This window comes from Phalaenopsis equestris, unplaced genomic scaffold, assembly GCF_001263595.1.
Source record: "Phalaenopsis equestris unplaced genomic scaffold, ASM126359v1 Scaffold000348, whole genome shotgun sequence".
Classification (NCBI taxonomy): domain Eukaryota; kingdom Viridiplantae; phylum Streptophyta; class Magnoliopsida; order Asparagales; family Orchidaceae; genus Phalaenopsis; species Phalaenopsis equestris.
Genome location: NW_018164790.1, coordinates 1892 through 20328, shown reverse-complemented (window position 1 = coordinate 20328; position 18437 = coordinate 1892). Strand labels below are relative to the sequence as shown.

The 18437-nt window shown below is 35.0% G+C and overlaps 1 protein-coding gene across 1 annotated transcript in view; it reads left to right on the top strand.

The window, feature by feature from the left end:
* The window catches only part of LOC110026069 (WD repeat-containing protein 44-like), an 18905-nt gene extending 1230 nt beyond the window's left edge, over positions 1-17675 (top strand). The window contains 7 exon segments of the mRNA XM_020726851.1: positions 1-619; positions 4947-5037; positions 5211-5368; positions 5492-5543; positions 5783-5865; positions 6044-6137; positions 16884-17675. The exon segment at positions 1-619 is cut by the window's left edge and continues 5 nt beyond it. Of these exon segments, the coding sequence (XP_020582510.1) occupies positions 1-619; positions 4947-5037; positions 5211-5368; positions 5492-5543; positions 5783-5865; positions 6044-6137; positions 16884-17506 (1720 nt within the window). The 3' untranslated portion in view covers positions 17507-17675.
* Positions 17676-18437: the final 762 nt, after the last annotated feature.

Below are 18437 nucleotides of genomic sequence, written 5' to 3'. Positions count from 1 at the left end.
GAGCGGAAGCTGGCTCAAGAACATCAAGTTCGTCGCCAGCTCAGTGACCGGCCTCATCTCTGAGAAGGATAGGTACCACGGCGTTTCTGCTGCTGCCGCTTCTGGCGAAGTCTTTGGCGTTGGAAAGTCATCGTCTGTAAATGGGAACTCTTTGGATTGGCTCAAGGTGCATCGGCATAGGAAATCTTACAAGGAGCTTACAGGGCTTTACATGTGCCAGGAGATCCAGGCTCATCAAGGCTCGATTTGGTGTATGAGGTTTAGCTCTGACGGCCGATTCCTTGCGAGTGCCGGCGAGGACAGGACCGTGCGTGTGTGGCAGGTCATGGAATCCGACACATTCTCGACCTTCTCTTCACCGCGGCAGCAGGAGTCGTGCCTTTCATCGGCCGCGGGAGCCCTGAGTATGTCAGCGTCTTCTCGGTTGGAGCAGGCTGCTATTCTGGGTTCGCACCCGTCCAATAGGAAGAGGAAGAAAAGCAGGCTCGGAAGCAGAAAACGCTCTCTTCCGGATTATGTTGTCTTGCCGGATACCATTTTCTCGATCTCTAAGACGCCATTTTGCTCTTTTGAAGGTCACCTTGATGATGTCTTGGACCTCTGCTGGTCCAAATCTCAGGTATACTCTCAGCTTCATGGTGAAATTCTTTTGAGTTATTGTGTTCCATTTACTGTTCACTCTAAAGTTCCCTTCGTTTGTTGCTGAGCTGTAGTTTTTTTATTTTATTTATTTATTTTTGCTTGAATCGCCTGATATGCTCTTTTCACATTAAGCTGTGAAGCATTAAGCACAATTATTGGTATGGTAGTGCTATTTGTGTCATCAAGGACAACATATTAATTGTCATGAAGTTTTGCCACCAATTGATATTATTGTGTCAAATATTGTTGATGCTTCATAGAATATTATTCGATTAAGTATTAATGTTAATGCAATTTTTGAGATAAGAAATTTTTAAGGTTAAATTAAGAATCATTAAATCTTGGATTTTAGCAAATTATAATCGAATTAAATGTCTCAATAAGATCAATTAAATGATATAAAAATGTTCCTAGTTGATTCTAAATAAACCCGAATCAATCTGTCACGATCCGACCCGGGATTTCAAATTAGCCAAGGTGGGAACGAACGGTCAGACAGTAGAACTAAATTTTCTGTTATTCTATTTTTATCACTAATAGTTTAATATCTAAATATTAATTGAAATAGCCATTAAAGTAAAATATTTTAATCAACAAATAAAAGTTACATTTATGGTTGCTGATCTCTTCTTCTATATAAGTTTTAGTAATCTTTTTGTTCAAAAACTTAAAACCTAAAAGAATATTAAAACAAATTGCTGATGAGAAATTATATTTCTAAACTATAGTAACCGAAAAAAGAGAAAACAATAGACAATTAGTCCATCATATTTCATTATAGAAGATTTTATAATAATGTAATGTATATATTCATGACATTTATTTATTAGAATAAATTTGTACTTTAATGTGCATTAACTTTAAACGTACTCTTCAAAGTTTAATCTTTAACTATATTTTTATTTCATACATTCAACTTTGGCATTCTTCTGAGGAGCACCGTCACAACATAATCAAACACATCACTGACAGATATTATTCTGTTAGCACAACAGTTTGTGATCTAATTTATATGATTGTTTGAGGTGGAAATGTGTTTGCTCTTCTCTAGCCGATAATCTCTCGTCGGCTCAACGGTTAATAATCTAAATATCATAATTGTCTGAGGTGATAGGATAATATCTACACTCGTGGGTACACTAGTGTTCCTTGCCTGTATCATAAGAGGGTGAACTTCTCTTAACATGCCCATACAAAAATTTATATATAAACTATTTCATTCTTCATAACATACATCCTCTGACTCCTCTTAAAATAGCCTGAACAAAATTCAACAATGTTAGTAGCATTGACCCTTATGGGTTCATGTGAGATTTCTTCAACCAGAGCCTTCCCGTGTCTTTATGTTGCTGCTCCAGGAGCCACAAACTCCTTGAGCTTTTCTGCTCGGATCAACTCTTCGATTAAGCTTCAGAGTTCTCAGCATTCCTCCTTTACATGGTCATGGCCGAGGTGATATGCATAGTACTTCTTAGGGTTTCAGAGGAATGTTGTAGCTATCATGGGAAGTACTTTCGTGAACTATCCTTCATTTTTACCGCTTCTACTGGATCTGCTATTGACACCATCAGGGGTGTGGTTCTTGGTGCCTTCGTTCTCAGGCCACTCATAATATCGAGATAGCCGCTGGTCGGTGTGCCTCTGATGACCTCCAAGATGGTGGTTTCGATCGGTCCCCATATTATTCCGTGGTTGTGGACTGTCCTCACGACTGGGTCGGATAGCTGGATGCTCACCATCCCTTGGTCTCCACCCATTGTACTTTTGGGTTCACTTTCGTGGACAAAAATTAGATGATTTTGTATTATGGCCGCTGGTGTTGCTGACAAACTCCTCTGTGGCGATGTGGCTGTTGGCTAGTTTCAATAATGCAGCCAGGGTTTTTAGCTTATACATGCCTAGAGCATATTGGAATTGATCTCCCCTCAGTCCTTACGATAAGGCTGCATGCACTATTCCGGGTTCCAGGTCCCGTACTTTCAACATTTCCTTCTAGAATTGAGTGGTATATATGTCCTAATTCTCATGTTGCCCCTGCTTAATCTGCCTCAGGGCTTGTGAACTTTTTTGAGGCTTCTGCACGGTGTCAAACTGTGTCACTAATATCCTCTTGAAATCAACAAAGGATGTGATTATTCTAACTTGCAAACCATTGAACCATGAGGGTCGATTCACTTAGTGTGGTGAATAAAAGATGATACTTCGGTGCATAGGTAATCTTCAGCTGACAGATCGACGATTCAAACGAGACGATGTCTTCGTTCGGGTCAGATCGACCATTGTAGGAGTCGAGTGATGGAGTCTCAAACTTCTCTTGGGGTTCAGTGGCTGAAATTTGTCAGGAGAATGGATTCTTCGGCTGAGCGCCCAAACTGCTGTCTGCTCATTGGTACAATCCCATCACTATCTTGGAATTGGGAATCTGTGAATCTTTCTGCCCTTTGAGCTGCTAAGCGGCCTTGAGGTTTAAGCTCTTGCTCCCTTTGACTTTGCTTCTGGGAAAAATGCTCCCTTCCTCCAAGCATTGCTCGGGTCAATTCTGTCATCTGACTCAACATTTGGTCCCTCAATTTCTGGATTTGTTGCTGAACAAATTCTCTAGTGCAGTTCATGTTTTATGTGTCCCTCAATTGAGTTTCTTCTCTTTGCTGCGCTCATCTTCTTATTTTTAGCATGCTCCATGCTTACCACACCTTGTAGAACGCTGAATCCGAGATTGTCCTGTGAAGCACGCCCAAATAATGGAGCATGAGAAAGATGGGGGGGGAGGGAATGATACTGAATTATTCTGAATAGCTCATTAGCCCTTTGTTAGTAGAAATGACCCCCTATTTATAGGCTCAGGGGTATGAAGTGTACAATTATCTGCTTGCCCCTGCTTGAAAAAGGACATTACAGGGTTTTTTTATCATAAATAAATACATGAATAAATAAATGTACAGATAAATAAAACCATAAAAAAGAACTCTGGCTTGGTCGTCTATGACTGAGGACCCGACTGTTGGCCTTCAGTTGGCCTGATTATGGGCTTTTGGTTGGCTAGGTTATGACTTTTGGTCTGTCAGCTCACTTTGTCCGACCATTAGTTGTAGTACCCTTTGAGTGGAATTCCAGCTGCTAAGATGAGGTTAAGTTGTTGGCCAGAGGACACTTTATTGTAATGCGAAAGGTTGCTCCATTTTAATTGAAATACTGCTAAGGAGGTTTGTGTTGGTGCCACATTGAGTGCTAGTGGTATTAGAAGGTCTTAAGTAGGGTTTACCACACCTTGTAGAACGCTGAATCCGAGATTGTGCTGTGAAGCACACCCAAATAATTGAGCATGAGAAAGATAAGTCAAAACAGATCTTTGTTCGCGAACAACTCGTGTTCGGCTCGTTAAGTCACTCTTGTTCAAACACAAACAGTTTTTTTTTGTTCGTTTTCGACTTATTTTTACTCGAAATAATTAAATTATACACATATATATAATTGATGATTATTATTTAATAATTTAATTGACTACAATTTACAAAAATTTATAATCAATTATAATAAATATATGTTAAACTCTATTTAAATAAATATTTTAATACAAATAATAAGATTTAAATCTTGCCCCTACTCTTAATATTGTATGACTGCGTGACTAGCGCTATCAAAACGACTTGTTGTTTGTGAACAACTCTTGTTTATCTCGCTAAGAAAGCGAGTCAAACACGAACAAATAGTTTTAGCTAGATTAATAAACGAGCTGAACACGAAATATGGTATTTTTTAACAAGCCGAACACGACGAACTGAGCTTGGGCTCGCTCAAGCTCGACTCATTTACACCCCTAGTCTTTTGGTTCTTTCTGAGATGATTCATGGCGTCTTTTTGAGGAGCTTGGCAGATCCCTTTCTTGCTTGGGTATGCTCTGATTCATTTCTTGATAGGCTATCATTTAGCAGGTTTTATACACTTTCAGGGAAGCCTTGGTTAGGTATCGGATTATGTGGGTTCTTATTGATTTGACCTTTGACTTCGGTGGACCATGCTTATCTTCTAGTCCATAAAATCTCATCGAGATTCGTGCTGACATATTATGGGCGTACACTATGACTTCATCAAAGGTGCATAAGCAAAACTATCTCCCTTCACGAATCTCTGAGAAAAACAAGTTGCTTGTTTCATATGACTTACAAGGCCAGTTCTATGACAGCTTTAATACATTTTTCTTAAAATGTATTCTATGCACAAAGAAATTAAATGAGTAGTATTTTTATTCAGTTATTCATTTGTTTACTTCTTGCCACTGTCTCATCCATCTCAATGAGATACAGCATCTTCTTTCATCATCTATGGACAAAACTGTGCGACTATGGGACATGGAGAGCAGGACCTGTCTAAAGTTGTTTGCACACAATGACTTCGGTAAGTTTTTGAATAAAACATTAGTGATTCGGTCATGAGCACTAACTTTATCATCCGGGAAACTTTTCAACTTTCATTCAAGAGGCCATACGAATCACTATTTATTGTTTATTTGAAGCAATACAAAGCATTTTTAATGTTCTTAAGCTTTTTTTTGGCTAATGTTTTGACAGTAACGTCTATCCAGTTCAATCCCATGGATGATAATTACTTCATTAGCGGATCTCTTGATGGCAAAGTCCGCATTTGGAGTATTCCAAAACGTCAGGTTGTTGACTGGAGTGACCTCCATGAAATGGTTACTGCTGTATGCTATACTCCTGATGGTCAGGTGGAGGAAAAATGTTTCTTTATGCTTGTTGGCATTGTTTTTTTGGAGCAGCGCTAAAACTGAAACATTAAGTTTGGAATTCCTGTTAAAATCCTTCTGGTGATGATTTTTTCTTTGTTCCAGGGAGCTTTGGTAGGTTCGCATAAAGGAAGTTTCTGTTGTTACAACATTTCTGGTATGCTGCTTGCTTGAACTTCATACACTTTATCATGATCCACCTCATCTTTTAAACTGTTTGTATAGTGATCAGTGTAGTTATCGAGGAACCTGAAAATTTTGATTGCTGAAAATTTTAGTATGAAAATTTGAGCAGGGAATGGTTGACAGGGCCTGTTATTTTTGAAGCATAAATCTCAGTAAATCATTTTTACTAATCGCTGACTTTTTATTTTTTCTTTTCGAAATGTGTAGCAGATGATAAACTTTCTCAAGGAAGTCAAATTGATATCAGTAACAAGAAAAAGAAATCAAACGCAAAGAAGATAACTGGGTTCCAGGTAAATTTTGTTTTTGATAAATATATTTGTTTTCATGATTTTTCATCTAATTTGCTTTCGTAATATCGTGATTTTATTGATCAATTATAATTAAGTCCAGAAATTAAATTTCTAAACGTGCAACTAACACTTTATTGGTGATTGATTTTGTGGTGCTAACCAACTTAATTCCATACAGTATGCGCCGGATAATCCGTCCCATGTCATGGTAACATCTGCTGGTTCAATGATTCGAGTCTTTGATGGTGTTGATATCATTCACAAGTTCAGAGGTTTAATTCTAGAGTTCTCACATCACTATATTTCCACCATGATTATCTGCACACCATTTACAAGTTTTTTGTTTTTTTTTCTATCGCTTTCCTATTTCACTACAACTTTATGTGCTGATTGGGCCTTAATTAAATAAGTTATTGATGTTTTTATATATTTTTTATTTTACCAGGGAGTGCAGATGTTAAACGAAAGCTAGAATTGCAATAGCCTTTTATTGAAATTGAAAGAATATTGATACATGTCTATCTAAAACAGTAAGGCAAAAATATAATAAATGACTTATCCTCAATGATACGAAAAGAATACAATATTAAATGTTGTTGGTTTGTCTAATAAATATTAAACATATGCGATAATATTGATATGTTATCTTCTTTACACATAAAAAAGCTTCAAGTGCTTATATTGTATGTCAATAAAGGACTAAGGATTAGCGGAGCATGATATCTCAGGCACGTGGCTAGAACAAGAATATTCCAAACATAATCGAAAAGGGCAAAAATCAGTGTAAGTCAGTAGCTGAGTCTAATCAACTTGCCAAGATGACTAGGCATACATCATTTTTCGAAGTCATTTAGCTAAGTTCAGTTACTCTAATCAAGCAAAATAGTAACATTTGGCTTAGTCAATCGTCAAGAAATTTGAATGGTCTATGTTCAGTAAATTGAATCAATAGTGCACCTCGGCAAGGCATATATACTTTTATCAGTTCATTCTATATACCCATGACATCATCAAATATTTCAATAAACACAATGTTGCACTTCATGCAGTTTCAGTCTTTCTTTTTATATAACCACTTATGTTAACCCTTCTTGAACACATTCGACCTAAACATATAAATAGTAGAGTCTATCCTCGAAGGAAAATGGTTTCTTTCTCATTTCTTTTCTATTTTCTAAATCTTCTTTACCCTTCTTCACTTACAAATTCTGCCTAGGTGTGTTCTTTCTCATTTCTTTTCTATTTTCTAAATCTTCTTTACCCTTCTTCACTTACAAATTCTGCCTAGGTGTGTTCTTTCTCATTTCTTTTCTATTTTCTAAATCTTCTTTACCCTTCTTCACTTACAAATTCTACCTAGGTGGTGTGATACTACTGACATTTTAGGATTTAACATCTTCTAAAGTGCGGTAATATGGATCATGACGCAAACCAAAAGAAGAGTTTTGCAAGGGGAAGAAATACAAGCTTGAGAAGATTGAATTAACATGGAGTGTACAGGAGAGCTTGTGATTCAACCAATAAATTAGCTAAAGGAGCAAATGATGCTAATGATTTGAAGCATGTACTTAAAGTTACGCCCAAGTTCGAATACCATATGGATGATCTGAATTAGTAGTTCAAAGAGGAAAAGTATCAATGGCAAGAGTAAGGAGAGCTCTACTGTCGATACCGGCTAAGGACAACAAATCCTATTATCTTGACGGTGAAGGGTCTTCTCTTTTAGATCATAGAAGGAGGGAATGTAGAAAGTGGAAGGAGCCATTAGAAAATGTCTTTACAAAGGAAATAACAAAAGCAAAAGCATGAGACAAATTCGTGATTCCATATCTGAAATCTTACAAAGGAAGATGAGTTCTTGTTGATCATTTAACTTCATTTGATTTAGTATTATTCTTGTTAAAATAAACGATGCTCTGACGTCCTCATTGTTTTTCATGACTTTGAAGGAATGAATCCGTCGCTGATACAGTAATTTGCCAAAGGGAGCAATTACTTTTTATGAAGAATTCAACTGCATCTTCATTGCGCAACTTGCTAGCCATAGAATTGTAAAAGAGTTCTTACGCCTTGCTGAGAATTTGTTAGGAGCTCTGGGAAAGTTTACTAAGTTTCATTATAATATTTCAAGAACAAATATTGGAGGCTATGGATTTAGAGCCAGAAATAGTTGCTTTTATTGGGTTGGCTTTGCACCTTAGATAAGGTTCATTTCAATATTCTCTTGGGTTGTAATGCCCAAAACCTTAATGGAACTCTTCAAGCTGAAGAACCATCACATATCCATTGATGAGTATAATTCTCTGTCAAGCTCATCTATAGTAAAGAATAGAGAGCAGTGGTCAATTTATAAAAAAAAAATCCTAAATTTTAGATGGAAAGGAGAAGTTACCCTACTCAGAGAAGTTCACAAAGTAGTTTTGTAGAAAGAGCAAGAGGATAGGAGGAATTGATTTGAGAAGAGATTGATAGAGAGAAGAGAGGAGAGGAGATCAATATCTCCTAGTCATCCAATTCCAATAGTTACTCCGCTGAGAGTTTCAATTGCCAAAAAATAAGATTTCTTCAAAAGACTTTCGCTGTATGAAGGTAGATGGTCGCTGCATGATCCAAAGAAATACTGTGTATACCATAGGGATCATGGCCATAACGCTAAGGAATATTGTCACCTTAGTAATTTGATTGAAGAGTTAATAAAGGTGAAGAAGTGGAAAGATTTTATGGCACATGCGCAAATATAAGGAGGCAAGGGAAAACCCTTATGGAAGAGGTACAAAAATAAACTTGTCTTGGCGTGAGCTATCTATATCGCAAGAATAGTATCAACACTTCGAGGAGGAGAAGAAAATGGGGCTTCTCGCTACTCTAGCCTCAAATAGCTTAGATCAAGAGTGGTAAACTTGGCAATTACCTTCAGGTCAATGGTATTAGCTCAACTTCCAGTCGTCTTTACTAATGAAAATTTCCTGGCAAAGGGGAACCCATATAATGATGCAATTGTTATCAAAACATTGATTGAGAATTAATGATAGGTAGTAACCTGATTGACACTAGTAGTTCGATTAGTATTTTATTTAAAGAAGTGTTTGGCAGATGAATTTAGGCAATTCACATCTTATGCCAACTTCAAAACCACTTTATAGATTTTCAAAAGAGTGGAAGGAAACATGCAATATTGTTCTTTATCCATGACAGAGAGAGGAGAACAATTCACAACGATGACTAATTTTATAGTGATATATACTCCCACTACTTATAGTTGTATTTTTGGCCGATCTATCCTTAATATATTCAAGGCAAATGTATAAAATTACCATGCAACAGTAGCATTTTTTGGGAGTCGAAAAATACTTGTATTGCGAGGAGTTCAGTGCAATCCCGAGCGTGTTATCTGAAGGTTGTAGGCAATGCACAAGTGCGAGGAGTTCAGTGCAATCCCGAGCGTGTTATCTAAAGGTTGTAGGCAATGCACAAGATGTTTCGCTTGTAATTTTGAAGGGAAGTAGATCGAAAACAATTGAAGCTATTAAATAAATCGCTGTATTAAGAGATGCAATGGGTAGAACTTGTTGTGTTAGTTTACATTTCAATGCCAAATTGAAAGAAGATCGAATTACTTTTCTCAAGGAATATAATGATGTATTCGCTTGGACTTCTGAAGAATTTTCAGGAGTAGATAATGATGTCCTATTATTGACTTAATGTCAATCCAAAGTTTGAGCCATTAACGTATTCGCTTGGACTTCTGAAGAATTTTCAGGAGTACATGTCAATCCAAAGTTTGAGCCATTAATTATTAAATAATGCATATGACAACCGCATTAGTCAAATCAATTTATCAGAAAGCACAAAACATGTTGAATGCCAAATTTATTGAGGAGACGCAATACTCAGAATGGTTGGCGAGTGTGATTATGGTGCTGAAATCAAATAAGTGGAGAATATGTATTGCTTTTACTAACTTAAATTCTTCGTGTCCATAAGGCAATTATCTTTACAGTGAATTGATGTATTGGTTGACTCTGTAGTTGGCTAATCAGTAATGAGTTTTGTTGATGTTTTTTTAGGATATCATCAAATTAAAATGCATCTGGCAAATAGTAAAAATATAACTTTAATTATTAATGATGAAGTTTACTGTTACAATGTAAGGTCCTTTGTGTTAAAAAATTGAGTTCATGTATCAGAAGTTGATGGATATAATTTTTGCTGATCGAAAAGTAGAAGGAAATTTGAAGCTTATATTTATGATCTCTATTCAAAAGTAAATTATCTGAGCAACTTATAGAAGATCGAAAAGAAGCCTTTAATACTTCAATATGAAATTAAACCCATTGAAATATATTTTTGTGGTTGGTTATGGTAAACTTTTTAGTTATTTGCTTAGTCTAGAAGGTATTAAGATGAATATTGAAAAAGTAAAAGCCATCTCAGAAATGTTATCACTAAGAAATATGAACTCAATGCAGACTCTGATTGGACATAATTCTAGTCTGAATAGATTATTTTTTTAGATCTTGAGATAAGTATTCGACCCAACTAAATACTTTATTATCTTCTCCATCATTACTTTATAGCCCAAAGGCAACAAAGAAAATGTTTATTTATATTCATGTGAAAAAAAAAACAGTTTGTTCAGTGTTAGTTCAAGAATAAAATAAAAAGAATATTCTTGTTTATTATTTTTGCAAAAGTTTTTGAGGGCCATAACCTAGATATCTAATCATGGAGAAACTCACTTTGACTTTATTCATTGTATTGTGGAGGTTGCGATCTTATTTATGAGCTCATTCTATTCAAGTTATCACTATCTTTTGAAGTTAGCAATTGTTTTATCAGACAATTCTAGAAGATTATTTAAATGGGTGAGCTTACTGAGTTCAATATTTCTTATACATCAAGGGCTGCTATCAAGACATGTGCTAGATGGATATTTAACAGATTTTTTTTAATGAAAATTTGAATAAGGAATGAAAGTATCAAAATAAAATCTGAGGATGCGGTTCGTTGATGGAGCCTTAAGAAGTCGAGTGGGAAGCGAAATTATACTGCACGGTCCTTCTAGAATATCACTTTTTTCATTCCATTTATGTATGCTTTGATATAACTGATAATCAAACTGAATATGAAGTATTTATTGTTGGTATAAAATTAGGTAGGAATTAGAGTAATTCATTTGCTCGTCAAATCTAACGCTTAATTTGTAGTTAATCAAGTGAATGATCACTTCAAAGCTAGAGAAGATATTTTGATATAACTCTTCAAATTAAAAATTGAAATAGAGAAATTTGAGTATTTCATAATTGAGCATATATTGAAAGAAGAGAATCAATTCTCTGACTTCACTCGACTATTGAGTATGAAATCATGGAAGTAAATATAGAACAAAAGCTTAGTTGGATAAATCCAATTAAAAGATTACTTAAAATTAGGCATCATCCCATCGGATGTCATAAATCCAAAATGGTTTAAATTTAAATTGACTCATTATTGTTCTTCAAGGAGGAATTATTTTGAAGTTCGGTCGCATCTTTATCTCTCCTATGTGTGAAATTAGATGAAATGCAAAATTTATTATGAAGCCAAAACATTGGTGATTTAAGTTCTTCGATTATAGTATTATTGGCCTACTCTAGAATAGGATTAAGAAGAATTTTTGAGAAAGTGTGAGCTATGTCGATTATTTGCTTATATGCAACTGTAATCATCTCATAGATTACAACAATTAATCAACATTGCTTTTTGCAGTTTAAGGGGTGGCTCTCTTTGACTCATTATCTTTTGCAAAAGGACGAAAGAAATATATATTTTAGTTAAGATTGATGATTTGTTAAAGTGGATCGAGACAATTATTTTGATAAAAGTTTATGCAAAAATTATTCACAATTTTATTTGGACTAATATTATTTTGTAAATATTTTTATGTATGATAATATTTTTGGATAATGATGCAGTTTGTTGATAATAATATTAAAAACTTCTGTCAGATTCAAAGAATACGCTTAAAGTTCACCTCAGTATATCGCCTAAAGACGAATGGTTAAGTAGAAATAACAAATAAGCTTGATTGAATCTGCTCATAAAGATCTTAGGTGCAAACAATAAATGGGCCCCACTATTACCGTCAATACTTTAGACACTCATAATTATTCCATCAATTGCTACTAGATATATCTCATTTATTCTTTCACTTGGCCCAAAAACTTTATTGCCATTCAAATATATTTTGAATAGTCAAAATGTGCATGCAATTAGTAATTTTGAAGAAGAAAAACTGGTGGAATGCGAAAAAGTGAACCTTAGGTTTTGTTTGGGTCAACTGCAGCTTATTGAATAATCTGCTGATCAACAGCTTATCCAGATAAACGAACCTTAGGTTTTGTTTGGGTCAACTGCAGCTTATTGAATAATCTGCTGATCAGCAGCTTATCCAGATAAACGAACCTTAGGTTCTGTTTGGGTCAACTGCAGCTTATTGAATAATCTGCTGATCAACAGCTTATCCGGATAAACTGATTGGTTGTTTGGGGCAGCTGTTTGTGGATAAATATATTCATTTTGCCCTTGTTAAGTAATGTTGTCTGTAACAGAACTATCCTGACAATGCATTCGATACTGCAGAAGTATAAAACTAATACATAATAATACAGAAAAGAGATAAAAACGATCCTCATTTAACTGTGAGTATCAAGATTGATAAAAAAAAGAAAAAAAAATATTAAATTTAGTAGTAGTACTGCAGAAGTATAAAACTAATACATAATAATACATAAAAGAGATAAAAACGATCCTCATTTAATTGTGAGTATCAAGATTGATAAAAAAAAGAAAAAAATATTAAATTTAGAATTAAATTTAGTAGTAATAGTAGTAGATTTATGTTTTAGATTATAAAATTTATTACTGTGAGCTTTGAGCGTATGGTGGCGGGAATGATGACTGATCAAGATTCTATGATTCCATTATCTCAAATTTTCATGGTCCCTAGTCTACATAGTGAGAGGAGGTTGTGGACCCAACCTGATAGAAAAATTGATGTTGACAACAAAAATTTATTGTCTAAAGAGATTTTATAAACTTAGTTTAGATGATTACCTAAATGGCGATTTTAGCTTAATCCCACTACGTAGGATCGGCTACATGAATCCTTTTTCTCCTGATACTCTAAAGAGATTTTATAAACTTAGTTTAGATGATTATCTAAATGGACAAATTTATGTCGATTTTAGCTTAATCTCACTACGTAGGGTCGACTACATGAATCCTTTTTCTCCTGATACAAAAATTGATTTTGACGACAAAAAATTATTTTGTCTAAAGAGATTTTATAAACTTGGTTTAGATGATTGTCTAAATGGACAAGTTTATGTCGATTTTAGCTTAATCCCACTACGTGGGGTTAGCTACATGAATCCTTTTTCTCCATTGCGTCCTATTTAGTGTCATATTTTCTTTTAGTTCTAATAAATTAAGATCATTTTTTATACAATAAGCCCAAGTCTTTTTAGGTCTACCTCCGTCTTTCTTAACATAAGTCGGATCTAAAACATTTACTTCTTTAATTGGATCATCAGATGCTCGATGCTTAACGTGACCAAACCATCTAACACAACTTTCTCTAACTTGTGTCATATCATTACTAGCGCAAATTATTTTGTGTGAATATCATTGTATATTTAATAGATATCAGTCTTTATGAACTTCAGTTTAATATATATTTGTCACCCTTGAAAAGTAATTGTGTATAGTGCATGGAGATTGATCTTCCTTTTAAGTGATGCATTTCATTTGAACTTTTTTAAAAATTTTTTGCAATTTGAATTTTTTTGTAATTTGACATTTTTATTTATTTATAAGATAGAACTTTTTGATTGAGATTTAAATTCATTACAATCATCATAGTCTTAAGTAATGTTTAACCTTGTCAACCCATATACAACCTTATATCGACGATCAAGCTCATAACCTAAATTAATTGAATTATTTAAATATTTTTTAGCTTAAGATTGAAAATAAGCTCATTTGATTGAGATCGCAGTCACAACAATCATCGGGGGTATAGATAACTTTGAATCTTATCGATTCTATCTCATTTATAGAGGATCACCTTCATAACTTAAATCTATTAAGTTATTCAAATGTTTTTTTATTTAGTTTTGAAGATGGAACCATATGTTTGAGATTATAATGTGAAAGTTCATCATTGACAAATTGAATTATTGAACTTATAATCTTGAGAGCTTTATTTTATAAGTAAACTACTCTTGTTATGTTTTACTTTCAATATGACAACCATTGGGGCATTTTATCATTTGTATTATTTACTATTATAGCTTCAATTGATATTTATCATAAAATTATTACTAGGGCATCTTCAGTACTTATCAGGAGGAAGATTAGACTGATTAAAGTATGACCTCAATCTTGCGAACTTCAATTTTTGTTAGGAGAAGGATTTGACTAGCCAAACAAATGTTCAGGCTTGTCAACTCCAGTTCTAATAGAAACAGGATTAAATTGGCCAATGTGAGACTTATGACTTTGCCCTTTGGTCAAAACTGCCCACTCAAGAGTGCGAATTATTAAATAAGTTCAGATATAATTTTGAAAAGAATATTTTTTTTGTAAAATTTAGATATTTACATGCTTTTCAGAGAAAATTAAATTTAAATTAATTTTACTTTTAACACATGTAAAATTTTCAACGTGATGTTTGAGTGTTAACCATGTTGGTTGGAGTATATGCTGGTATTTTGGTTTAAAGATTTAAATGTTGTTCAGAGAATTTCACAAGCCATGTAAGACAAGTTGCATCTCATTGGGTAAAATATACGTGAGTTGAATTATGCCTCATGAAGTTTGTGTAAAAGCTAAAGTTAATCAAATCAAATTTGTGGGAACATCCTAATGCATGCAAAGCTCATTTTGAACTCCTTAAACAACGCCTTCTCTTCGTTTATATGTATGTGTTTTTGATTTGATGGTGAATGAGCCATTATGTATTCAAAATATAACATTTATTGATATATTTAAGTTAATAGTTTGCTGAATTTTGAATTTTATTGAAGCTTCTTCAAGTTTACCGCCAAGCAACTAAATTTCTTATAGTCCCTCTTTACATTTTGTTTGCGTTCAATATATGCCTTTTTAGCCAGAACAAATAGTTTAAACAGTTATTAAAATATCTTGTTTGTGCTCGTAGATGAGCTATTGAGTTTATTGCAGATTGTTTCGTGTTTGTTAATGAGCTATCAAGTCCTCTGTAAGTTCTATTATGCGCTTTGTTATTATTTGAAGGTCGATTTTCAAGTCTATTGTAAGCTTCACTAGTGTGTTGACCGGTTTTTAAGGTCACTGTTATCCAGTTTTATGCTTAGTTCTAATTTTAGTTGCACATTATTTGCATGATATTTTAAGTGTTCAATTGTTCTTTTATTTTGTATTTTTTCTCTTAATTGTCATTTAATTATTAAGTAAATTCTTCTAAGTACCGTTTTTTTTCAGTCTATTCAACCTCTCGACATTGTATCTTCTTAGGGTGTTGTCTCGAGAGTACGAGGCTTTCCCACCTGTTTATAAGGCGCGATGGTCAGTGTTTTGCAACACCTCCATGGAGGTCTTTTAATTTGTATGCCTAAAAGTATGTGTAGACATTCATACATCTACATGATAAATACAAGATTTTCTCGTCCTATTGGAATAGAGTAAGTATTAAATTTTAAGCTGGTTTCCCTGCAAAGTTGTAACAATGTGATTTGATGCTTATTGTCCTTGTATGCTATTGTGCATGAGGTGGTTGAAGATAAATTTGACATGAATATCAAGGCATAAGCAAACACAACCCTTTTTTGATATATTTTGCTCTTTTCTATGATTTTCTTGTTTCTTATTAGAGGGAGAAAGGGAGTGAAACAAACACAACCCTTTTTTGATATATTTTGCTCTTTTTCTATGATTTTCTTGTTTCTTATTAGAGAGAGAAAGGGAGTGAAAAAGAAGTAGCTCTCTATTTAGAGAAGAAAATTAGGGAAAGGAGAATAAATTGAAGTGTTTCATGCGGCCGTTGGGTAGGAGCTAGGACGGGTTATACAAAAGAAAGATGAATTGCTCTGTTGCGGGATCGGAGTACGGGAAGGATATGAGAGCATGGTTGCTGGGTTTGTGTTGGTTTATAGTAAGAGTTCAGGCAAGGAAGGATGCTGTAGCATGAGGAATGGTGAGCAAATAGGTGTGTGGCTTTCGGGGTGATGCGAATTGCGAGGAAGACCTGGATGAGTTGCGGCTGAGGATCTCATTTTTAGCAAAATTGAATTCGGGATGAATTGCGAGGAAGAGCTGGATGGGTTTGTGTTGGTTTGTAGCAAAATTGATTTTTCCGATTTCCTAATAAGACCCAATTAGCTTGCTTCCGCAATGATAGAGCTGGAAGGTCGTGGAGGTCACCTAAAGCAGAACTGTGATACTGTTTGTTGAGATTGCAACGACAACCTGGGTCCGAGAATTTGAGACCAACGTGCGCTATCTGTTACTTGGATAGGAACCCAATTTTAGGATGGATCGGTTCTTGAGGTTTTGTCTGCCATGAAAGATTTTATGGGAGCAAATACAAGGCCTCTTCTGTTATTATGTGAATTCTTTCTATAGTGGGATTTGTACGAATGAAAGGTGGATACCATTTTTTTGTTCTAGGGTGATGTATATAATTTTATCATTTTGAAGAAAATTTAAGTATATTAGTAAATTATATTTATTCAATGACTTTTATTTAAATTTATTGGAATCTCTTAAAATTGTGAATTAAAAAGGTTGAGAAATCTCTTGACAAGTTGTTTTGCCCCCGTTCTGAAATTTTTTCTGGTATACCAATTGCTCTTTGTGCTCTCAAATTATGCTTCAACAGTTTTGAGATGCTTGTAAATTTGTTTTTTTGCCTTTATGCGGGAATCCGAACAATATAAATTCTCTGTAATTTTGATGTTTTAGATAATCCGAACAATATAAATTCTCTGCAACTTTAGGTTTTCGGAATACAAGCAGTCAGATATCAGCATCCTTCTCTTCCGACGGAAGATACATTGTCTGTGCCAGCGAGGACTCCAATGTCTACATATGGAAGCGTGGCACGAAACGTAGTGCCGGTGGAGGGAAAAGCAAGGGTTGGGTTACGACTCGATCTCACGAATACTTCTACTGTAAGGATGTCTCAGTTGCAATACCATGGCCAAACAATGGAAGCAAGTATGTGAAGCATAATCTGCCATCACCATCCTCAAGCAACCTAGGAGCATCAAACAGATCGCAGAAATCAACCTTCAGCATTGATAACCCCTTCCCAAAGAAGGGCTCGTTGGAGGAGATGCTTCATACGAGCACCGAGACAACGCAAGCATCGTCATCGCGTGCTTCATCTGGCTTGAGCAACTCACCTTCTTTGCGCTCCCTCCGGTTTTCTGTTAATTCGTCCTCATCATTTGTGCCTTGGGGGTGGGGTGGCAGAGGCAATAAGGTGGCTGCAAGCGGCACGGAGAGTTCAAATGCATGGGGTCTAGTTGTTGTCACTGCAGGCCTGGGAGGGAATATCAGGATATACCAAAACTTTGGCTTCCCTGTGAGGCTTAACAGGCAGAACAACTTGTTGTAGGAGGATGAGATTGTGCTATTTCATTCATATTTGAGGTGAAATACGGAAAAATATATTTAATGTTGTCCTGCTCAGCATTTCATCTTGTGCGTGAGAATTTCATGCCTTCTGTAATCTGGTACGTTTGGTTCCTGGAAGATGATAAGAGGATAAGAGGATCAAACACTGAGATTTTGCTTTCATTTTAATTCTTTTTGTCTGATTTTTTATTTTGTTAGTTCTTTTACCTTCCATGGTTGTCATTTTTCCGATCTCCTGCGGAGCAGTGTTGAAGGGGTTTCGTGGAGCAAATCTTTGATGTTAACATTGGAGGAAATTGTATTGTAAAAACTGTATTATAACGTTTATTTTTTTGGATTTAATAAACTTTCACGCAACAGTAAATGTTTGGGAAAAGAATATTATTAAATTTGTTAAAAATAATAATTCTTATCCTCTGTGTGTGTGTGTGTGTGTGTGTGTGGAGTCTCAATTTGTCTGTGAATAACAACCGCATATGACTAAATAATAATTCTTATCCTCTGTGTGTGTGTGTGTGGAATCTCAATTTGTCTGTGAATCACAACCTCATGTGACAGAGTATAAGAAATGAGAGAATGAATGGGCTTTGTTGATTGGTTGATCTAGTCTAGTCGTCGACCTTCGATCTTAGATTAGGAGCTCTTGCTGGCAGAGTGAGACTAAACTATCAGACATAGAGTGAATCATCATAACCTGATAAGTAAGTCATTTCATAACTAGAAAAGACTTTGGGATGACTAGAAGTCTGTTCTGTTTTCAATTCTTGGTTCCTCATGAGGAGTTCCGAACTAGAAGTCTGTTCTGTTTTCAATTCTTGGTTCCTGATGAGTTCCGGGAGAGTCAGTGGGATGGTCATATTTAGAAATTTGGTCAGATGATTGGAAGGTATGTTGCAGCCTTCGGTGGTTGG